General features: G+C 48.3%; 11 protein-coding genes and 1 non-coding gene across 12 annotated transcripts; 7 read left to right on the top strand and 5 right to left on the bottom strand.

Moving 5' to 3' along the window:
* Positions 1 to 259: 259 nt before the first annotated feature.
* Positions 260 to 1,126, top strand: FMAN_06448 (uncharacterized protein; the record flags this gene model as incomplete). The annotated part of the gene is made up of 1 exon (XM_041826769.1): positions 260 to 1,126. The coding sequence occupies one exon, from the start codon at positions 260 to 262 to the stop codon at positions 1,124 to 1,126; it is 867 nt and encodes a 288-aa protein (XP_041677799.1).
* Positions 1,127 to 1,150: 24 nt separating this feature from the next.
* Positions 1,151 to 2,572, top strand: FMAN_06449 (uncharacterized protein; the record flags this gene model as incomplete). Its single annotated transcript, XM_041826768.1, has 1 exon — positions 1,151 to 2,572. One exon carries the CDS (start codon positions 1,151 to 1,153, stop codon positions 2,570 to 2,572), a length of 1,422 nt encoding a protein of 473 aa, XP_041677798.1.
* A 509-nt stretch (positions 2,573 to 3,081) lies between these two features.
* On the top strand, positions 3,082 to 3,579 carry FMAN_06450 (uncharacterized protein; the record flags this gene model as incomplete). The annotated part of the gene is made up of 1 exon (XM_041826767.1): positions 3,082 to 3,579. The coding sequence occupies one exon, from the start codon at positions 3,082 to 3,084 to the stop codon at positions 3,577 to 3,579; it is 498 nt and encodes a 165-aa protein (XP_041677797.1).
* A 172-nt stretch (positions 3,580 to 3,751) lies between these two features.
* FMAN_06451 (uncharacterized protein) lies at positions 3,752 to 4,803 on the bottom strand (the record flags this gene model as incomplete). The annotated part of the gene is made up of 2 exons (XM_041826766.1): positions 3,752 to 4,089; positions 4,152 to 4,803. 2 exons carry the CDS (start codon positions 4,801 to 4,803, stop codon positions 3,752 to 3,754), a joined length of 990 nt encoding a protein of 329 aa, XP_041677796.1.
* A 1,747-nt stretch (positions 4,804 to 6,550) lies between these two features.
* FMAN_06452 (uncharacterized protein) lies at positions 6,551 to 8,666 on the top strand (the record flags this gene model as incomplete). Its single annotated transcript, XM_041826765.1, has 4 exons — positions 6,551 to 7,340; positions 7,393 to 7,621; positions 7,682 to 8,500; positions 8,555 to 8,666. 4 exons carry the CDS (start codon positions 6,551 to 6,553, stop codon positions 8,664 to 8,666), a joined length of 1,950 nt encoding a protein of 649 aa, XP_041677795.1.
* A 143-nt stretch (positions 8,667 to 8,809) lies between these two features.
* On the bottom strand, positions 8,810 to 10,418 carry FMAN_06453 (putative 3-polyprenyl-4-hydroxybenzoate decarboxylase and related decarboxylases; the record flags this gene model as incomplete). Its single annotated transcript, XM_041826763.1, has 3 exons — positions 8,810 to 9,349; positions 9,397 to 9,511; positions 9,562 to 10,418. The coding sequence occupies 3 exons, from the start codon at positions 10,416 to 10,418 to the stop codon at positions 8,810 to 8,812; spliced, it is 1,512 nt and encodes a 503-aa protein (XP_041677794.1).
* A 405-nt stretch (positions 10,419 to 10,823) lies between these two features.
* Positions 10,824 to 11,414, top strand: FMAN_06454 (putative 3-octaprenyl-4-hydroxybenzoate carboxy-lyase; the record flags this gene model as incomplete). The annotated part of the gene is made up of 1 exon (XM_041826762.1): positions 10,824 to 11,414. One exon carries the CDS (start codon positions 10,824 to 10,826, stop codon positions 11,412 to 11,414), a length of 591 nt encoding a protein of 196 aa, XP_041677793.1.
* Positions 11,415 to 12,857: 1,443 nt separating this feature from the next.
* FMAN_06455 (uncharacterized protein) lies at positions 12,858 to 13,934 on the top strand (the record flags this gene model as incomplete). The annotated part of the gene is made up of 1 exon (XM_041826761.1): positions 12,858 to 13,934. One exon carries the CDS (start codon positions 12,858 to 12,860, stop codon positions 13,932 to 13,934), a length of 1,077 nt encoding a protein of 358 aa, XP_041677792.1.
* A 1,322-nt stretch (positions 13,935 to 15,256) lies between these two features.
* On the bottom strand, positions 15,257 to 15,372 carry rrna13. The gene has a single exon (XR_005994002.1). It is a non-coding gene; the product is annotated as a ribosomal RNA (ribosomal RNA).
* A 416-nt stretch (positions 15,373 to 15,788) lies between these two features.
* Positions 15,789 to 16,412, bottom strand: FMAN_06456 (uncharacterized protein; the record flags this gene model as incomplete). The annotated part of the gene is made up of 1 exon (XM_041826760.1): positions 15,789 to 16,412. One exon carries the CDS (start codon positions 16,410 to 16,412, stop codon positions 15,789 to 15,791), a length of 624 nt encoding a protein of 207 aa, XP_041677791.1.
* A 1,155-nt stretch (positions 16,413 to 17,567) lies between these two features.
* On the top strand, positions 17,568 to 18,965 carry FMAN_06457 (uncharacterized protein; the record flags this gene model as incomplete). Its single annotated transcript, XM_041826759.1, has 2 exons — positions 17,568 to 17,992; positions 18,065 to 18,965. 2 exons carry the CDS (start codon positions 17,568 to 17,570, stop codon positions 18,963 to 18,965), a joined length of 1,326 nt encoding a protein of 441 aa, XP_041677790.1.
* A 909-nt stretch (positions 18,966 to 19,874) lies between these two features.
* On the bottom strand, positions 19,875 to 20,659 carry FMAN_06458 (uncharacterized protein; the record flags this gene model as incomplete). The annotated part of the gene is made up of 2 exons (XM_041826758.1): positions 19,875 to 20,565; positions 20,622 to 20,659. 2 exons carry the CDS (start codon positions 20,657 to 20,659, stop codon positions 19,875 to 19,877), a joined length of 729 nt encoding a protein of 242 aa, XP_041677789.1.
* Between the last annotated feature and the right edge of the window lie 140 nt (positions 20,660 to 20,799).

The raw sequence follows: 20,799 nt of genomic DNA, 5'->3' as shown, positions 1-20,799 counted from the left end.
CAAAAGGTCCGGCCGATATACGGGGCTGCTGCCTTAGGCACTCCTAACAGAACTTGTCCGGCCAATTGCATAAGGGTAGAGCTGATGTTGAAGATGACAGGTTCACACTAAGTCCTACGGCGAACAACTCGTCCCATAAGGATCAGACAGTCAATTATCGCTCAACTATATTTTGACCTGTTCTTCTCTCAAGATTCATACACGACTCAGATCACCGGATCAAACGCAGCTTCAGCAAATCTACCTCAGTTCATCCATCATGGAACAGTCTCTATGCGATACCTGCGCCAGGATAAACATCGAAGAACTTGTCTCCAAGCAGGGTTTTGCACTACATAAGAACTTGCTCGATCTCTACAAGTCTGTGAGGACATGCCAACTGTGTCGTCATGCACTGGGCAGCTTGAAGCCTCTTTTACCGCTCAACTTGAGAAGCATACCTTGTCGTCATGCAATGAGACATCTGAGCTCGGAAAGCTCAAAATCCTCTCTTTCCGAATCCAATCAGAAGCTTCTCGCTACCCAGCAGGCTCGAGCTTTTTATGGGCAACATGACCACACGAAACGCGGCTTGACCATAGTGGTTTCGGACGTCGACTGTGAAACTCCCAGCGAGCACGAACGAAGCATTCCCTGGCTTACGATGAGAACACTTTCTGGGGATCCTGCTCAGCGATCAGGCGCCGAGACTGCTCGACTACTACCAGAAAGCACCTCTAGCTTGACTTCAACTGTTCATGCTTTGGAGTGGCTCAAGGAATGCCTTTTGAGCAAAGATTGCTTTGAAGATTGTACACACATTATCGACAATGATCTTCAAGGATGTCTCACGAAGATACATGGAAGTAGCAAAGAATTTGAATCACTTTTTCTGTCAGAAGGACTCGACGTGTTGCTGCAGAAAAAAGAGGCACAACGGCTGCAATTATGCGAGGACATCCAGTTCTTACACCAGCAAAGGAGCCTCTCGCGAGGCGACGCACTTGTTGAAGAAGAACGCGCTGCGAGACTTGCTGAGATCATCGATACAGACAGTGGAACCAAGCTCAAAATAGCCCCGGGCTCGGTTGGATATTCGTCGTATGCCGCCTTGAGTTACAGATGGGGAGGCCTGGATGCTATATGACAAACTACCACCAAAAACCTCGGCATGCGCCTGACAGAGTTCAATATTTCTGAGCTTCCCAAGACGCTGTCCGATACTGTTCAAGTTGTCAGAAATCTTGGCCTGAAATGGGTTTGGATCGACAGTCTATGCATTGTTCAAGATGACAAGGAAGATTGGGCAAAGGAAGCCGTCAAGATGGCTTCCATTTACCAGAATGCCCTTGTCACTATCTCTGCTGACTCGAGCCAAGACGCCAAGGCAGGGTTACACAACGAGAGGTCTTCTTCCATTCTCAATGACAAGGACAGCATGAAGATATGCAGCAAACTCTCAACCAACGAAGACAGCTCGATCTTTCTGTTCCCAGATCAAGAGACAAGAATCGATCGCTCGGCTACCAATCTGCGAGATATGGGTGATCTTCTAAGCCACTGCGCGCTCCGTGATAGAGGATGGACCATGCAAGAGCGAATATTGTCACCACGCATCATTCACTACGCCGACGACCAACTCTATTGGGAGTGTTTACACGGAATCCACGAAAGCGAGGACGAGCTTTACTCAATAGGTCGTAATGTGAACATCGCAAAGATAGCGCATCGGATTAAATCTGCGGAGAACGAGGAAGCGAAGAAGAAAGAACTCAAACAGATGCTGCGCTACTGGTATGTTCACCTTGTTGGGGGAGACTACTCGCATCGATCTTTGACATTCATTGATGACAAACTCCTTGCCATTAGTGGAATGGCCAAAGCCCTCGACAGAATTCACCCGTTTGGCTACATGGCCGGCCATTGGTGCGAAGACGATGACGAGCTCGTCAAAAGTCTCTGCTGGAAGCGCGGTGGGCCAGGCAATAAAGCGGCCAAGTATCGCGCGCCATCTTGGTCATGGGCTAGTCAGGATTCAGCGATTGATTATGGCCATTTCAGCATAGCAGGAACTCTAGGTGACAAGATCGTCGCAGAGCCTGTGGCTATGGAGGGTCAAAGCCCCGATGGGACTCCGTTTGGTCGATACGATAACGGGTATCTTCAGATCAAAGCCAGGGTCGGACACGGGAAACTATTCCCAAACTGCGGGCATGATTTTAGCAACTATCAACAGACTGGCGCTTTCGGTGGTTACACTGTCGATCCTCTGAAGGAGAGATGCGCGTTTCTGCTGCTCGATGGCGCAGAAAAGTCTGATCTAGTCTGGCTAGACGAAAGCCAGGCAACTAAAGAGCCTATCACAGAGTCTATAGACGTTCAGGTCGTCATGCTTTCGGAGGCGGAATCTGAAGGAGAAGGGCCACGTCCTGGAGCTTGCTTGATCTGTACTTTGGACGAGAAGTACTACTTGACGAGGATTGGATTCACAGAGTCTCTGAAGTACTACAAAGAGGGACAAGATAAAGAGTCTCCTCCGGTTTCTGGCGCGCGTCTTTGTGACAAGAAAGCCATTACTTTGACCTTAATCTAGTAGCGTAGGCATCTTGCAGCTTGCAGTCGCAGTGGCGGCGATTCGGCCGAGCTTCGGTCTTCTAATCTTGGCGCTCCGCAGGTGGACTTCCTCACGAAACAAGAAAGCCTTTGACATTGAATCAGGACGCCACTATAAATCGTTCTAAGACCCTAGTGAGATATACTAAATTCACATAAGTCTTTCCATCACTTAGATAAGATGTCCTCAATCTCTTTTGCCTCCTTTTGGCCGTCGCTTCGTTGCCAGTCCGAACATTGTTTGTCCGCTCTGGGAGTCTTTCGGTCGAGACAGGGATTTTGCCAGGATCACCGGCTATTCACAAGTCCTAAGTCCGGCGGCGCCCTGTAGAGTATTTGTATATGGTCATTCGTTAAGGATTTCCATACAATTGGCTTGGGATAAGTACATTGCAAGACCATCGGAATTGACTACATATACGTCCCTCAAATGCCCTCCTCGCCGCACGCGGACTCTTTACTCTTCTAACCCTCATCACTTCTACCGCCATGTCTCCTACAGACGAGCCTATGCCCGTGCTGGATATATCGACTCTGATTGCGACCGCAACAGCGTACATCGATGTTTTTAGAACACTAGACACGGAAGCCCTGTCACGCATCCTCAGCGACGAGTATAGCCACAGATTTGCGCCAGCGTCGGCCAACCTTCCTGGGTCTATGGATCGCTATGGCTTGATCGCTCGACTGAATCAGGTCGGAGAGGTCATGTCTTCGTTCACTGTCATCATCAAGCAGATGTGGCCCAATCCGTCCCTACGACAGGTCCTCATATGGGCAGCCTCGGAGACCAATTTTCATAGACAATTGAGGGACAGCGATGATGAAGAAGAATGGACGAAGCGGGGAGAGTACATGTTTCTGATGACCATGAATGAGAGCGGGGAAAAGATTGCCGATGTACTCGAGTTTGTGGACAGTAAAGCTACAGAAGAGATCGTTGATATGGTGGGCAGAGCGCTGAAGAAGTCATCGCCTGGTACTTGAAGGAGGTGGCTGAGAGCTTAAATCAGCCGAGAGAACTTAGAAGGAGACAATGCCCCATGAAGCTTTGTGCAGCATAGAGTGTATCAAAATACTGGGTATATGTATTCGGCTAGCAATGCTATGTGACTGTGAAATCCAAATCTATGTGAAAAGAAAGTTGTCTTGAGTCCAATCATACGCTTTCCTCCTGCGTCAAGGCCAACTCGTCCTTGGCTTTCAGCTTTTGCCGCTCACCACGTCCCATCTGATATAGTCGAGAGGCTCCGTAGAGCTGGGTTGTGATCCACAATGAGAACACCAGGGGTGTAATGATGCGCCACTCGAGACCCCAGCGATGCCACGACCGGTTGAGGAGATATATCGTAACGGCGACCTCGGTTATAGCCCCTGTAACTTGCCAGACACAGCACGTGTAGGCCATGCGGGACAGCAATAGAGTGTTGTGGCGCTTGATTCGCCACACGATCATCATGAGGAAGATAGGGAGCTCGACGATTACATCGAATGTGCCTAGGTAAAAGCATTGTCAGCATATTTCAACTCGCGAGACTACGGAGCCTTGATTGACTAACCCCAGACCATGCACATGTAGAACTCCAGTGTAGCTTCGCGATGCTTGTCGTGATCGGCAAAAAGACTCAACGCTGTCTGTGTGATGACAAGTAGTCCAGTATGGTGCGCAATGCTGAGAGGGCTCGCGAACTTGGTGCGAAAGCATATTTCGAAGATGTAATATGAACTGTAGACTTCGGAAAGAACAAGCAGGCTGTCTCCGATCGTGACAGAGCTGCCTTTGGTAAATGGTGTAGAGAATTTGGCGTCGCCGATGAGGAAGTACACCATAGGATAGCATCCACTGCAGAGAACGCAAAAAAGAATGATGCTGCCGACGTGGAAGTAGACAAAAGACCGCCGTCGCCTTTCGTCTTTTGTTCGTTCGAATGTTTGGCAGATGTCTTTGTAAACAGCCGGTAGGATCCATCGCTCGAGGCAGTTGGTAAGGAGAACAATGCAGATGATGCTGGTAGCAAGTATTAAGGAGCCGTATGGTAGAAGGTGTGAAAGAGGGTTGTTTTCGATAGTTTGGATCTTGGGGACGAAAACCCGATGGGCATGATGGGCTGACTCAGACATTATAGCGAGCGGAGAATACAAACGAAAGCAATTAATTAAGCAAAAAGTGTACAAGAGAAATGAATTGTCAAACTGCGGAGAAGAGGCCATGATTCTGTATTTATCCTCGCATCATTTGTGCCTCACTGACGCAAAGTCGCCTACTAAAGAGGAAAGTTGCGTTGCCCACGCCGCTCAAACCGACGAACGGAGTAAGGAGCAAACAAGCCCAATACGAGCAAGCCAGCGCTTCTCAAGCGAGGCAAAGCAGTCAATACTCAACACCCTGGGATTGGTTCTATCGTAGACGCCTCCATACGAAAAATGCCGAAATCCTTCTAGTCGCGGGCCTAGAAGCGCGTCTAGTCTCGTCAGTGGTCAACTCGTAAGATTCGGTCCGGGGTAGCTGAGGCGGAGCAGCACAGATTGCTCCACTTGGGCAAGCCGTGTTGCCGTGGGCAGATTACGCGGCTGCGGTTCCTCGGCAAGATGCGAGAATTAATTTGGTGCCTTGTTGCTTATACGTAAATAATAATGAATGGGGAGAAGGGGGGGTCTGTGCTTGAATACCTGACATCTCGTGAGAAAAGGGTCTTGTTCGGGATTGACAAGCCGATCAGGGGTTCGTGTTAGGCCAGGGCGTTTTTGAGTTTGTATCAGAAGGGATTTACACATGCATTTGAGGGGATAACACGGCAGCATGTAAATGAGAGATGTTATATTTGGGTACAGAAATCTGACATGAGCAACACTCCAAGCTTGACTCTCGTACACTGACATTCCCGACTTCATCTGTTTTTTCGGGGACTTCAGAATTGGGAATGGCCTCAATTGTCATGCTTAGACTCAGCCATCTGTGAGTACGCTTCGACCAATCTTTGGGCTTCTATAAGTTTAGTACCAACGGCTAAGATGGACTACAAGTCTTGGCTCTGAGCTTCTCTCAAAGCCAAGTCCAACATAATTGGGTCATCTGGGCTACCCCTAGAGCCTTAGATTATTGCATGCATGTTGAACCCTGCATTGTGTTTTGACCAGATGACGTGGCTTGATTTTCGCGAGAAACAGAGTGAAAGGGGACTAGCTTCAGAGCTGCTAAGCTGTGCCGTAGCCGTTGATGAAATGGCGCACTTTGGGTTGAAGTTGTCGGCCCTTACTTGTCTTGTCTAGGAGCTGACTCTACGACGAGTAAGACGGCCCCATTTTCGGCGCTGAGCTTCCGATGCAACGGCACAGTTGCGGCATCACGGCATTGTTATAACCGGAATCTTCCTCCAGAACGTGCTTTTATTGGGATCTGCCTAGCAAAAATGAATCTTGGGGTTTCTCAAATGTCCACTTATACCCGATTAAGGGGGAGAGAAAACTTTAGGCGTTTAGTTCTAACGACAAAAAGACTTGAACAAGCTTGGTATAATTCAAGCTTTCGAGCCAGTCAGTTATTTTTGACACTATGCTTACAAGATCAGAAGAGTCTAGCGCCCTGGAGCCGATATCCGTTAACTTGAACCTTGTTCTCGTATCCCAGGATAAAACACCTAGCGAGACAGTCACGAGATGTAGTGGTGAGAATACATATACAATTGTTTCCTTGTGTTTCAGCATGTGACTTTTTGCTTGAAAACCTACGATTTCGCGATGTTTCAGTCGTTGATGAAAACCACCAACAGAATGATTGAGTGGCAGAGTTTGGTGCCTGAGGTTATAGGACTAGCGCGATGGATATCTCGAACTACAGGATCAAGCGAATCTTGCTTCAAGCATCTATACAGACTCTCAACTCAATGAATAGTCACCTTGAATATAGCCGAATTATTTCTCTATATACACTGCTACTCTCAAAACAAGCAACTCTGCGATGAACGACTCCCCGCAACGAACTCCGAATATTCCGAGATACCCGAACGCGCCGAGAAGGGAGGCTGCAGCAACTCAGCCGCCAGATCTGAAGAGCATACTGCGCGTGCGGCAACTTGCGCGTATCAGGAAAGCATGTTTGCCTTGCAGAGAGAGAAAAGTGCGCTGTAATCATCAGCAGCCCTGCCAAACATGCATCAAGCGCGGTCACTCCGACCTCTGCTTCTACGACCAACCTCGGGCGTCATCAAGCCCAACTCCGCAACCTCACCAACCAGAAGTACAGGCTATCACGGACTCGAGCCATGGTCTCAACAATGTAACGCAACCCAGGCGCCCTGTCAGTCGCGATGGCAGTGTATCCAACGCGAGTCCGTCCTTGCTAGGCGACAACTCCATCATCTCAGTAGCACGACCAGATACTACCCAACCTCATGCCAACAATGAGCGTCGCACCGCGTTTGAAACAGGAATTCTTCCTCTTCTCGGCATGGATGGCGCTTCCGATGGTGGACGTGGTACCCCTGCTGGACGCTCAGAAACAACCTTTGCTGTTGACCAAGACATGATTTCTCTGTTTGGCTTCTATCGGGATCGAGTTCACTCTTTTCAGTTCGTCCTTGACGATCTCACTGAGATCGAGAAGCTCATATGTTCTCTCTTGAGTCACGAGGTTCAGGCACAGCAGATCGACAATCATAGCCTTTGTCTTCTGCATGCTATAATGGCGGCCGGGGCGCAGTTCTCGGATTTGCCCACTGCTATACGACTATCCAAGTCCAGTCAAAACTGTAAGCAGCAGTTCACCACTTTCTGTCACTTACAGGCAACTGACCACCTTAGTGCAATCCGCTCTCAAGTATCTGGGCTCCTTTGATCTTTTATGGAATCCTTCCAAGAGACTGATCCAAGCATTGCTCATCCTTGGTCATGTATTGCAAAATAACATGAATCCTCGTGCAGCTTGGATCCTAGGTGGCACCACGGTTCGAGTTGCGCTATCTGTTGGTCTCCATCAGCCTATGAACCACTGTGCTCTCCGTCTCTCGCCTGCAGAAGCGCAACAGTTAAGGTGAGTCACTCAGCAATATACCATTTGTCTTAGGAGTGCTGACGTATCCCTTATTCATAGGCTCGCGATTGTTTGGCAAGACGCGCTTCTCTCATTAGCGTTTGATAGACCCCCAGCTTCTCATGAGATGGACCTAGAGCCAGACCTCCCAGCTCTTGTATCCTTGGATCCATCTAGCCAACCTCTTGACTACCGACAGGCTATGAACTGGCTATGCCATTTGAGTTTCAGACATATTCCAAGACTTCCCCAGACAGAGCCAGTCAGGAACTATAGCCGGCTCTTTCATGACTTCGACCTTTACGAGTCTTCTCTAGCTCTCCATCTTCAGGATTTGCAGCAATCTACCTCGATCCAAGAGCTACAAGAACACTATAGCCTGATCGTCCACCGCTACTTTCTCCTCTCTACCCTCTGCCGCCCTGTACTGTCCTCGCAGAACAAAGGAAAATTTAGTGAAGAAGAATGTTCAACGATCTTGAACCGCTTTCAAGGTGCTTTGAAACGAAGTGTCCGTGCTTTCATCAAGCTACGCTCTATCTCGAATCTTGCAACTCGTTCATGGGCCTTCGTTCACAACGGTCTTGCCTCAGCACTCTTATTGAGCTTTATCCGACAAGGCTCTGACGCTCAAGATCAAGACTCCCAAGAGATACTAGCTGAGCTAGTAAAAACGTTAACTGAGCGCAGCGACGATGTCGGACAGTTCTCTGCGGCGCACAAGAAAGCTCTCAGGGCAATTCAAGCTCTACAACGATCTTCAGTGGATGAGATCAGATTCCAAAGTGAGAATACATCGCAAGAGCATCACCCAATAGTGGCTTCTTCGGAAAACATGCCTGTTCTACCAGAGCATTTTGGTAACACTCAGGAACAAAGGTTTGTGTTACAGCCCTCCCCACTGTTCAAAAGTACTGATATTCCTCCTTGCAGCATGGTTAGCTTGGATGATTGGCTTCGAGATTTTGACTTTGATGCGTTTTCTCCCCTTGAATCATACAATTTCATCATGTCGGACCAGGTGCCACAAGATTTTGGTCTCTAGGTCCCTACCTGTCCAACAAAGTCCGATGCCCTAAGAAGATGTACTAAGCTTATCACAGATGTTCTAATAAAACACTATTTTGTAATGACATCTATAAATATTCTGATAATCTCTACAAGTTTTTTTTGCCAGGATGGCCCAAATTACTTCGCGCTGTTGAAGCCCAAGGCTTGCCATCGGTTGCAAACCCTGTCTTTGATCTCCTCCGGAAACGAATTTCCAAAGTCCGCTGCTTCCCAGTTTTTCCCGGTTGTATATTCGACTGGCAACAAGCAGTCGGAAACAACCTTGCCACCACGATTAGGCGCTCCATTACCATGCGACATGTATGGAATGAGTGGAAAGCCGGCAACGTCTTCAAAGACGTACTCATCCATTCCGGGGCGGCAACGAGTACAGAAAGCCCAAATCACATCCTTGAAGTCATACACATTGATGTCATCACCTACGATTACCAAGCGATGGATCGTATAGCCGACCTTGTGATTGAAGATGATGTCTCCGATCTCACGGCAGAACTTCTCAGATGTTGTCTTCATCTCACGTAGCTTCTGGGCGTCGACCTGCAAAGCAACCCATGTAACTTGAGACTCGAAAGGCGAGAAGGCTTCCTTGATAGGGAGACCTTTGGACTTGAGAAGAAAGCCGATCTCTGCGGCGGCAAGGGGACCTATCATTGTATGCTACTGAGGTCAGTCACTATCTTCGAATCAAACAAGCTAATGCTTACGGTCTCGTCGGTCAGTCTTCCGCAGTTGGAGACGGGCAGAATAGCATCTTTACGGTGTGTGATGAGATCTACCGTATACTTTGGCCAAGGGTGAGTATCGCCGGGAAACACGTAGCTAGAGTGACTGTCAGTGCTGGAAGAAAATAGACAGCGTTGTAGACATACCCATGCATCTCTCCAAAAGGCCCCTCAGGTGCAGTATCTGTGATAGAGCAGGTTCCCTCGAAGACTATTTCCGAGTTGGCGGGTACATAGAGTCCATTGGTCTCACACTTGACGACATCAAGGGATGACCCGACAAGCGAACCAATATATTCAGCCTCAGACAGTCCATCAGGGAGGGGCATGCTCGATGCCATGATGGCAGCAGGAGGGACTCCAAAGGCCAAAGCCCAAGGCATATCACGGCCTTCCTTCTTCCACATCTCATGAATCTGGTAGAGGTGTTGGGGCTTGATCACCAATCCGGCAAGGTGGTTTCGGTCGTAGACCATTGCACGAGCAATAGACCAGTTGGTCCATTTTCCATCTGGGGACTGTACAATGTGCATTCCATAAGTTTGGACGTATTTTCCACCATCTGATTGATGAAGCAGTGGTGCTGGGAGCTTAGTGAGGTCGAACTGGTCTGGTGTCAAGATGTGCTCCTTACAAGGACCAGTCTCAACAACAGTAGGAGGAATGGGAGGTGTTGTTTTGGCAGCGATCATCTTATCCAAGATAACTTTCATCGATGAGTCTGTAGGCAGTCCGAGATGTCTGGCAAGTCTGCCGTAGCGCTGCTTGGAGTCGGATCGAAGGGAGTTTGGTGCACCCAATATTCTCCAAAGGCCATTCTCATCCTGTCCCTTGAGCTTGTTGAACAAGGGAGCCTTGTCATTAGTCTCAACAACCTTTCGAATAATTGCACCAACTTCAAGATGAGGGTCGCATTCTTCAGTGATTGAGACAAGGTCGCCGTCGGCTTCGAGAGCCTCAACGTAACTGCGGAAGTCCATATGGGGAAGAGATTTAGAAGCCATGATGGTAAATCTTGCTGATTCTGGACTGATTTCAATGGCATAACTGATGGGCTTCAGTAATTCTTATATCTTCATAGAACTCATACTATTTACTCTGTTCATCGTATGACGCATGGTCGTCCGAGGCCCCGAGTCCACCGAGTCCACATCTGCCGAGCCGCAATATCCGGGAATGTGGGCCCCGAAGGCACCGAGGATCCCCGAACTGAGCCTCAATGCTACCAAACTGACGGGTCTGATATGACAAGAGCTTCGTTTAAGAAGAGTCGCATGTCCCATCTGTTACTTGTGAGCACCATAACTATTATATCGCTTTTGGAAACCGGGAGCACTCTTCAATCTATCGGTTACGCGCCAACTTATCTTCACACTTTACATTACAACTCAGCTCTTTCAGTGATCAACATGGGAGAGGCACCAAGAAAGAAGATTATCATAGCCCTGACTGGCGCAACAGGAGCTGCCATCGGTATTCATGTTCTCTCAACACTTCGGAGGCTGAATGTTGAAACTCATCTCATCATCAGCAAATGGGCAGCTGAGACCATAAAATACGAAACAGACTACACACCAGCTTCAGTGAGAGCACTAGCAGATCACGTCTACAACCCAAATGACTTAGCCGCACCAATTGCAAGCGGGTCTTGTCATGTTGATGGCATGATCGTTGTCCCCTGCTCCGTAAAAACGCTAGCAGCCATCAACGCCGGCATTTGCGATGACCTTATCACCCGCGCAGCAGATGTCTGCCTCAAAGAAAGAAGAAGGCTAGTGTTGTCATTGAGAGAAACGCCGCTGAGTGAGATACACTTGCGGAACATGATGGAGGTGACAAGAGCCGGTGCGATTATTGCACCTCCTGTTGTCGGATTCTACACGAGACCAAGCTCAGTGGATGACATATTGAATCAGATGGTTGGTCGGTTATTGGACTTGTTTGGCCTGGAAGCTGGGAACTTTGAGAGGTGGGAGGGGATGACGAATGGGAAGTCTTAAGTGCACGCTTTGTCGGGTTTTATGAGTTTCTTGCACGGATAGACTGAGGGCTCGGGGCGCATAGAATAGGCGATTTGGAAAATTGGTACAAGATGTGAGTTTCTGTCAAGGTGAATGGTAAATCTTAGTGACAAGCGCAAATGATTTGTTGGATGAAGTACCAGAGATAGACTTTGTTTCTACCGAATGAACACACGGGATATAAGCAAGTGAAAAGCACTGGTATGATCTGCGCGTCAACCAACTTTACGCGTTCAACCTTGACGCGCATCTCACGCTTCACTTTTTGCAGCACAGGAAATTCAGTTTGCACAAGTTTAATAAGTCAAGGTTATAAAACTCCTGTAAGAGTGTAGCCACAGAGTCTGACATACCTAGGCAAGTTTCTGTCCCTCTTATGTTCTTTGTGGTGTTCCTCTGCGTCTTAATGTGTGATAACGGATTTACGAGAATGTCTTCGGCTCATTCTTTTGCTACTCTTTGTAAAATTGCACAAACATTTCATCATATCATGCGTAAACCTTTAAATTATCGTAAAAAAAAGAAAAACAAAAGGGTATTAGATTGTATCAACAGATGCAGCGGTAACAAAGTCTATTCATGTCAGTTTCCCATGAGATTTACAGATTCAGGCTTTATCTAGAATCTAGATTCTGCAGGGTAACCCAGCGATTGAAGCACAGTCTATGCAGTCGAGAACACTGTACCTACACTGTGTGTCGCGGAACAACTGAGTAGCCGAACGCACAGACCATATCCTTTGAATCATTGAGCTTCCTCACTCCAAACAGTGACAACTTTAACCATTCTGCTGTTGCCTTTTTCCCAATAGTTATTCTTTTGAACAGTGACCAAAATATCCATTTCTTCAGATATCCTTTCTCCAGCAGAACTTTTCTTGCTTTTTCTTTTTCTTTGAGCATCGAAACGAGCTTGAGCCATTACTGCTTTCATGGTCATGTGACGGCCCCACAATTCCCTCAACGCCATTCGCATTCACGCTCTGGTCAAAGGCAACATCATCACCATCCTCACCCGACCCGACGGCACAACCACCTATCAAGAGAAGCGCTCCAACTTGTTCTTGCAGCGTGCTGGAGATTAAGTGGGCTCGTTGATCGAGATTTTGCTCCCCGTCCGACCCTCCTCGCGCCCCAACAATAAGCACGTTCAGAGACCCGGTGAACTGTCACTGCAGACCGTTATAAAATTCCGACTTGTACCCATCGAACGTGCGCGGTGCGCCCTTCGTTGGAACAACCGGGGACTGTAGAAGGGACTTGGCTTGGACTCGCAGTGTTGCTGGAGCTCAAGCACGGTCTTGCAGCATTGCTGGAGACCACGAGTTGCCTGTTGACGGAGCCGTTCATCTCTGCTCGTGTCTCGTTGTTGACGGCGTTAAGGTACGTCTGATGCTCGCTGTGCTACTGATGGATTCCAGGAATGTCGTCTTCCACCTCGTCATGCCTTGACGTCGATGAGACTACGCCCGCCGTTATTGAATGGGAACACGATGGCGCAACCCATTGTTTCTCGAAGCCCGATCCAAAGATCGACAGCATCATGCTACGAATTTACCTGAGCGGATTGTGCGCAACTATCGAGCTGAGATTTCCGATGAACTTGAAAGGAGTCGAGGGCATCTCAAATGTTGCTATCTCCATCGATCCCTCTTCCATCACATCGTTCGACTTCGCTTTTGCTTCAACGGCACCGGGAGCGGTACAAGAGAAGTTCAAGTGCCCCGTTGCACGTCTGAAGTTCCAAACAAACAAGAACGTTCGGCTCTTTGTTCCCACCGCTGCCAAAGAGCCGTTGGCCCCCAGCCGAACACAGTCAGGCAAGGTCTTGGATGCTCTTCGTATGCTCTCTGCCGCAACCTCATTCAGTATTCACGTCGATGCTACAAAATTTTCCAAAGCCGAGCTTCAGTCCATCAGCGACGCCGTGAAACAAACTCGCTTTGCGTCTTCCCACGACAAGCATCCTTCTGCAAACACTGAGACCAAGGTCATCGATCTCTCCCCGCAAGACGACGCACCGCCGGCCTATGACGAGACTGGGTCTCCACCGCCAGCTCCCCCAATCAATGAGAGAAAGCGCCGCCGCATTAGCAGCCCGGACGAGGCACGAGACGAACTTGCTCAAATTTGGGCCGAGCTCAAGGCGCGGAGTGAAAGGGATCGACTCGTTCACCAGGAACTCTCTGCCTTGAGACAAGAGAACAGCAACCTCAGAACAGATCTCGATCAGCTACGACAGCAAGTCACGACTTTTCGCGAGGATTTTAGCTCCCTGCAGCGTGATGTGGAACAGCTCCAAGGCCAGGACAAACACAGTGCTGATGTTCTGGAAGGCTACGATACGCGCCTGGTCGAGCTACGAGACGATCTAGAGGATCTGGATGCCAAGGTGGATTCCATCCAGGTGCACAGAGACGAAAATGGAGTAGCGCAGTCATTCCTCGACAAAGTTCGCAGTGATGTGTACGAAGATATCGTTACACGTCTTACAAGTTGACGGGTCGGGTTATCGACTGTTGGTCAACAAACAAGCGTACTCAGCATTCATTTCCTGATGTTTCGTGCGCGACGCCGCTGCCGCCCAAAGTCATGCCAGCATCCCCTCATGGACTGTCTGTGGCGCTGGCCGAAGAAGGATTCATCGACGGATTTTCAGTCACCGCTGTTGTTATGAGCACGGTGATGGCATTTTCTTCACCCTCGATGGTTCTGTCTCCGACTGCGAAAACCACTGGGCGCCATGGCAAGGCTTGGCTTGGTTGAATGCACCTATGCCACTCTGTTGTGATACTGGTAATCGCGCGTCTGGTCTAGAGGGCTCGCTTGCACCACACATGAACCTCATGATGTATTTCTTGACTTGCACCACAATAGACCTTGACACATCCTGACTAATCTTTTACAGAGTGATCATCCTTTACACGCCAACGAACCCAACACAAACCCGCGCTTCCTCACGGCCTCGCCAGAGTCGACGCCCAAACAGGCTGTAGCCTACATCCACGAGTCTCGGTCCCAATACCAGCGACGAACAACCTCGTCGCGACACATATTCTCGAGTCCGACATGACGACCGCGAGAGGTGGCTTGAAGGCATCGCCATGGGCGACACCATCTTGCCAAGCGGTTCCTTCGAGCATTACACGAACGATGCCGTGGCTGCCCAACTTGATGTTCCAATACGATCTACAAGCGTTGCATCTTGTATTTTTGTTTACAGAAAATCTTTTCGTATGGATACCCGTGAATGTTTGTATATAGTCTCAATCACAAGAACCGGAGCTACCCACTTTCTGAACAATTTCCATCCTCCTTACCTACTACCTTGACTCCTGTTGGTCAACTGCTGCCTATTTCTGTTCACGCCTACAAATCATCCCGCGGCGAACATCGCGCCCTGTGAGAATCTACCCCTACTTAAGACCAGACGTCTCGGGAGGGATCAAGTGCGCAGGTTCTAGTGGACCAAAGCTACATTCTCCGAACAACGCTTGGATCGCAGGATTTTTGGTCGGCACCTTCTCGAGTGTTCCGTGTCGTTGGCTTCACCATTGACCAAGTCTAGGCCGGGAGGCCCATTATCGACAGTGATGCCTCTGGTCGTTCATTCACCTCACCGCCCCCTTCTTCGTAGCCGAAAGCAAGCTTGCTACATCTACGACCTTTGCGCCTCCGCTTGTCTAGCTACATCGACTTGCTTGTGATGCATGCGCGACATGCCCGATCAGTGAGGGGTTCGGTCGTCCAGTTTCCTCCCAACCACGCCTACAAACACAATGGCAGAAGGACAAAAAAAAGGGTACAGCTACAACAGGCAAAAACATACAACAGCGGGGATTCGCTGGTCGTCACCGACCCAACTACTAATCCGCCCCTTACCAGCTTATCTATGGGAGAGCGGACGGGATCCCGAGTTCTCTGGTAGGTATGGTCGTATGTGGTTAAGGGTGGTGTTCTTTTGGTTCATATCTACGGACTGGACGTCGAGGATAAAGACATTGACTTGCCTGTGCCCGTGGAGCTAAAAAGCGAAACTTGGCTAAGCTGCCCCAAGGCTGTCAGCACGCATTGTCTGTTCAGTCGTAGTAGCGCATAAGCACGCTCGACTCGGACAAGACTGATCGCGAGCCTTTGTTGCATCAAGATGGAACATGTAGTAGATCAAGTCAACCCCGTTTTTCTAACTCCAATTCTATGAAGACTATGGCTGGCTTCGTAATAAACTCTTCCAGCGCCTGATTCCCCAAAGAGCTACAGCTTCAGCCTTTGGATCGTCCGAAGTAGACCTTCGTGGCTTGATCTCAATGACCTAGAGATAGCTTCTTGCAAAGTCCTTATAATACCCCCTTTATTAATCATCGCATTCGTAACAGCCCGCCATATCGAAGAAATAGGAGCCGAGGTAGAAGGAAGGTGGATTCACCTGGGCCTGAGTGCCCGAGTACAGGTTGCAGCTTGTGCCATACGAGGCGAAGGACTTGCAACGACAGTCGCTGGCACAGGCGTCGGCGCAAGCCGCCTGATTAGTTACTGTGGGTGAACCGATATGCCAAGACTCGTCGATCTGCCATGTTGCGACTTGGAATGGAATCGTACAAGCGCCGCTCTTTCTGATGACATGGGTGCAAGCGACTGTACATCCAGCCTCCGTTGTCGTCGTTGCCGCTGCTGTGGTAGTTTCAGCCGATGTTGTCGACTCAAACACAGTGGTCGACAGCTCCTCTGTGCTCGATAGGGCCGTAGTGGTCGATAGAGCCTCGGTGGTATCGGCGTCGGCAGTCGAGAGTGTCTCAGTGCTGGACGAAACACCCGCTGTAGTCTGTGTCTCAGTTGATGATGATCCTTCTAACGTCGTGAATGCACTCGAAAACGAGATGATAGATGACGAGGCCAGCGATGGCTTGCAAGGCCCGGCATAAACACCAGCCAAAGCCAACGCTGTAACAATCAACGCGTTTAAAGATCGGGGAGCCATTGTGTATAATAGTGACGTGAATGAACCAGAGTGACATGCTGCCAAACCGGCACTTTTTGTATTCTAGCCAGGGGCTGTTTTTCTCGACTGCTGGTAATTTCCTCAGTTCGGAGCCCATCTCGAACAAGGCTAGTGTTCTGCATCTGAATACTGCTAAAAGGTCAAGATACGAACATTGGTTCCAATAGTGTCTTCTAGCTCAGGTTTAGACGTTGTGTTTAACAGCCTAAGATAACGGCTAACCCGTGACAGTCAGACGCTAACAGCAGCCAGCCAAACCAAATTATCGGTAATGTTTGCGGTAGAACAGAATACAACAAATCTGATTGTTGTCAGAGTGAACGTAAACAGGACTAAATCTTCGACAACTTTTTGAAAGGTGTGAGAGTTGAAGAGTATTCGTGGGATGTTCAGAAACATGAGTTGATTGTTCTCATGAATATCTTCAGTCACCAAAACCACGAAAACCATAAACGGGATTGAAAGATATTGTATGCAGCATGGTAAATTCCGTGTGCTGCTTACTGAGAACTGTCGTAACCGGCCAATCATCATGATATATCGGGTTGCCAATGCGTCCCTGTGTAACTAAATGCCTTGTTTGTGGAAGATGTGCAGCTTGCAAACCCCTTATCTCACCCTGACTTTTCCCACTTGCTTTTGCTGTCTCCAGAAACTTGACACCACAAACTCATAGACGCAGCATGGAAGGCGGACAGCTTCTTGAAAAACTATGGCGCGAGCCTACAGAAGAGAACCTACTGTGCTTGCAGTGCCAGAAGTCGTCCAAAAGCAGCCCTCTTATTCGTACATTTCGCATTGAGCAGACAGGCTCGCGTCGCCCAGGTTCAAGCGCCATGGTGTCTACGCCCCGAGGCGATATTATACTCTTCGATCGACATATGGACTGTGTAGTCAGCTCGAAGATCCCCTTCTCAGCAGTCTCCCATGTCTGGGATCCCAACATCTCAAAGGCACAGCAGCAACAAAAAAAAAGTACCAGAGACTCCAGAAGCAGCCCGTCGTGTTCTAGACATCTCGGTTAAAGTTTACAACGGAATCGAAAGACCTGGATACGGGGCCAGAAAACTTTGGTTAGACTACATAAGCGTGCCTCAATGGTCCGATGCTCTGAGGAGTAATATTCTTCCCACTATGAATAAGCTCTTTAGCACAGCCGAGACAAGTGTCCTGTACTTCGACGATGTGAGTCCGAATGTAGTAACTGAGCTCTACAAGGACAAGCGGGCTCCAGAACGCCTCAGCTCAGTCATATCAGTCTGCAACTCCAAGTACTTCAAGCGCGTTTGGACTGCTATGGAGTTCATCAGAAGTGAGCGAGTCAGAATGATGATCAGCAACTATACTTACTTCCCCGACCTCGACGACCCTACATTCTTGGGCCAGGTCTTCAAGGCCTGGAAGGATGAGGTTCGCCAACATGAAAAGGTGCATGATCTCGAAAGAAAGGTCGAGATGGGCAAGAATCAAGTCCCATGGAGTCTCGGTCCACTGAGACAGGCAAAGTTACTGAAGAGGATGAACTTTGCCATGGCAACTGCTCTGCTCTGCAAGAGAGGGTGTAGAGACCGAATGGACTTCCTCTATGCATTGAGATGAATAGTTCGTGCAAGGTCATTTATACCAAAAAGTTCTGGTTTTAAGACAGAGTACTATCGAATTGCGTGGGAATGCCTCAAAGTGGGAGACTACTCTCCGCTGTTGATAACACCTTTTATGGGAGCTATCGAAAGACGAGGTCCTGGCCACTGGTCTGAATTTGGATACAGTGACGTTTTCACCTGGCAGTTGGGACAAGAAGTGCATCCGCCAACACTGGGAAAACACACAACGTTTAACGATTCGGAGCAACGTGTTACTCTTCATGTGGAAGACATAGGAACAGTTTCGATAGTCGGTAGACCAGAGCGGGGTTCGATGATGCAAGCCTTTTCGTCTGCCGCGAAGCTAACTTTGGAGATTGATGGACCAGATGTCAAAGATTTTATTACAGCCCTGGGAAGAACTCATACAGGGAGTGCATCAACCACCATGGAAATCCTGGAAGAGAAGAACGAGGTGGACCGTCTGCAAAGAGTTTTGAACAGACTCTACAACAGCCCAGAAATTCCCTCCTGGCCATTGGATGGCAAAGATAACATCAAATGGCTCGCAGACGTGCTATCATTCTCCAAAATCAGACCTGGCGATGACCAAACTGTTCTGGGAGACAATGCAGCCAGATTCGGGACTATTCACTGCAGACCGTATGATTACACCGTTGGTATCACTTGCACAGGGTGTAATAGGATGTTTGCACATAAGGTCGGGAGTTTCGTCTTACCAACGGAGCTACGAAACGCGAAAGCTTACCGTATCCCTGGCCTCAAGTATTTATGCTCCGAGAAAGACGGTTTAGCAGTCTTGGTGCAAGGGAACAAGGTCGTTGGAAGAATGATATGGGCCACGCCCGCTTGTTCGTGTAGGAAGACAGAGGCGATAACCCTGAGGATGCCAGAGTTTTTCTTGCCCATTGCATTTTCGATCAACTAGTCATATAAATAAGAAGTTAACCAGAAAATGCGCAGATAGCGGGAGAAAAGGTATTCTAAGATTAATATGAAACGTCTAAATTAATTTATGATCAGGCTTAGTATATGTTTTGATATATTGTCTATACCATAGAGCAGGATATCATAAACTCATCATAAAAGTCTACTAAGTGGGCCAGAGCTGCGAGTCCCATGATATACACTTAGCACTTATGGCCGATAGTTTAAATCGCAGAACTTGATTGGTCCCAAACATCATCATTGTCAATCATCATTATGTATCCAGTTCTATACTACTATTCTACAAAACTTGATACAAATCACGACTACCAGAATCACCATGGTTACACGACGCTTCTGAATTTATGCATACCAATTTTCCGCTCATTGATACGAGCGAAGCAGGTATCATCTTATGGCTATATCAGAGGCTGCCCTACCAAAGCTGCTAAGGCGTCTTATGATGCTTATAAAATATCTCAACACTGTGAAGGGGCTTATAATATGGTATCAAAGCTTTGTAAGCTTCTCGGGAGTGTGACCCAGGTCATTCACTTTGCTGCTTATTTAAGCTCTCAGCCACAAGTCTCAACTGCTAAGCTTCAGTTTACTTTCTGCTATCTATAGCAGATAGTCTACATTATGGCTATACAAGCCACCTCAGAAACAAGGAGACAGAGATACAAGGCTGTGGACAAGTTAAGATCGGAAATAAAGCTCCTTTAAGCCTCTCTTTTGTGACCCAATGCTATGCATTTCACAGTTTGGATTATCTTATATTGTATATAATAATACTCTTTAAGTTTTGAATATACCTAGGGCCATTTTAGACGTTTTGTATACATCTGTCAAATTAAATTAGTATCTGTATGACTTAGTCAAGACCTCACACTGATTGAGATAAAAACACCTAGGTAGAGTATTTGAGGAATCTTTCCAGCTCCGGTCTCCAATCTCGCACAGGATCATCAACGCCCAGGCCAATGCCGTGTTTTCCATCAGGCAGTACCACTACCTGAACCTTTCGACCATGCTTAGCCATAGCATTTGCATAGAGATATGTGTTTTGAACCGGGACGAGTTCGTCATTTGAAGTATGGAAGAGGAACGTCGGTGGGGTCTTGTCCGAAACTCGATTCTGCACGGATAGGCTTTCGATCTGTTTGCGGGTTGGGTTGTTTCCGAGCAAGTTGTACCGTGAATTCTCGTGGGTGTAGTCGTCCTCCATGGTGATAACCGGGTAGCTCAGAATACCAAAGTCGAGCTTTGCCTTTGGATTCGTAAGTGTTGTTCCTGCAAGATGACCACCTGCTGAGAAGCCCATGACGCCTAACTTCTTGGTTCCAGGGCTCTGCTTTCTAATCATCTCGATAGCAGCCAAGGCTTCGTCCATAGGTGTCGGATACAGTGGCGGAGTTTTGATACTAGCCGTTGTGTAGTTGAGAACCCATGCGTCGATGCCAAGAGTGCTGAGGTACTCTGCCGGACCAAATCCTTCGTAGCTAATAGACATCACACTGTAGCCACCACCCGGGCACACCAGAACACCAACGCCAGTAGAGTTAGCAGCCAGAAAGGCTGTGAGTTGCTTGGGGTCGAGCCTAAGTTCAGTGTTAGTACTAACGGCCCAGGATATAAGCTTGGGATGTGAACTGACTTCATCCTGATATTTGCTGAGTCAATCTGGTATGTCATGATAAAAGATCTTTCCAAAGGATTCACTGGCTGTTTAAATATGAAAAGGTCAATTTACCCGGATCAGCAGATTCTGCCAGCATTGAACCCAGATGCCATGGATGAATTCTGGAGAAACCGGCGGGGAAGCTTAAAACGTT

Source organism: Fusarium mangiferae (assembly GCF_900044065.1).
Source record: "Fusarium mangiferae strain MRC7560 genome assembly, contig: FMAN_scaffold002, whole genome shotgun sequence".
NCBI lineage: Eukaryota > Fungi > Ascomycota > Sordariomycetes > Hypocreales > Nectriaceae > Fusarium > Fusarium mangiferae.
Note: the sequence above shows the minus strand (reverse complement) of the source record. Positions and strands in the feature narration are given on the sequence as shown.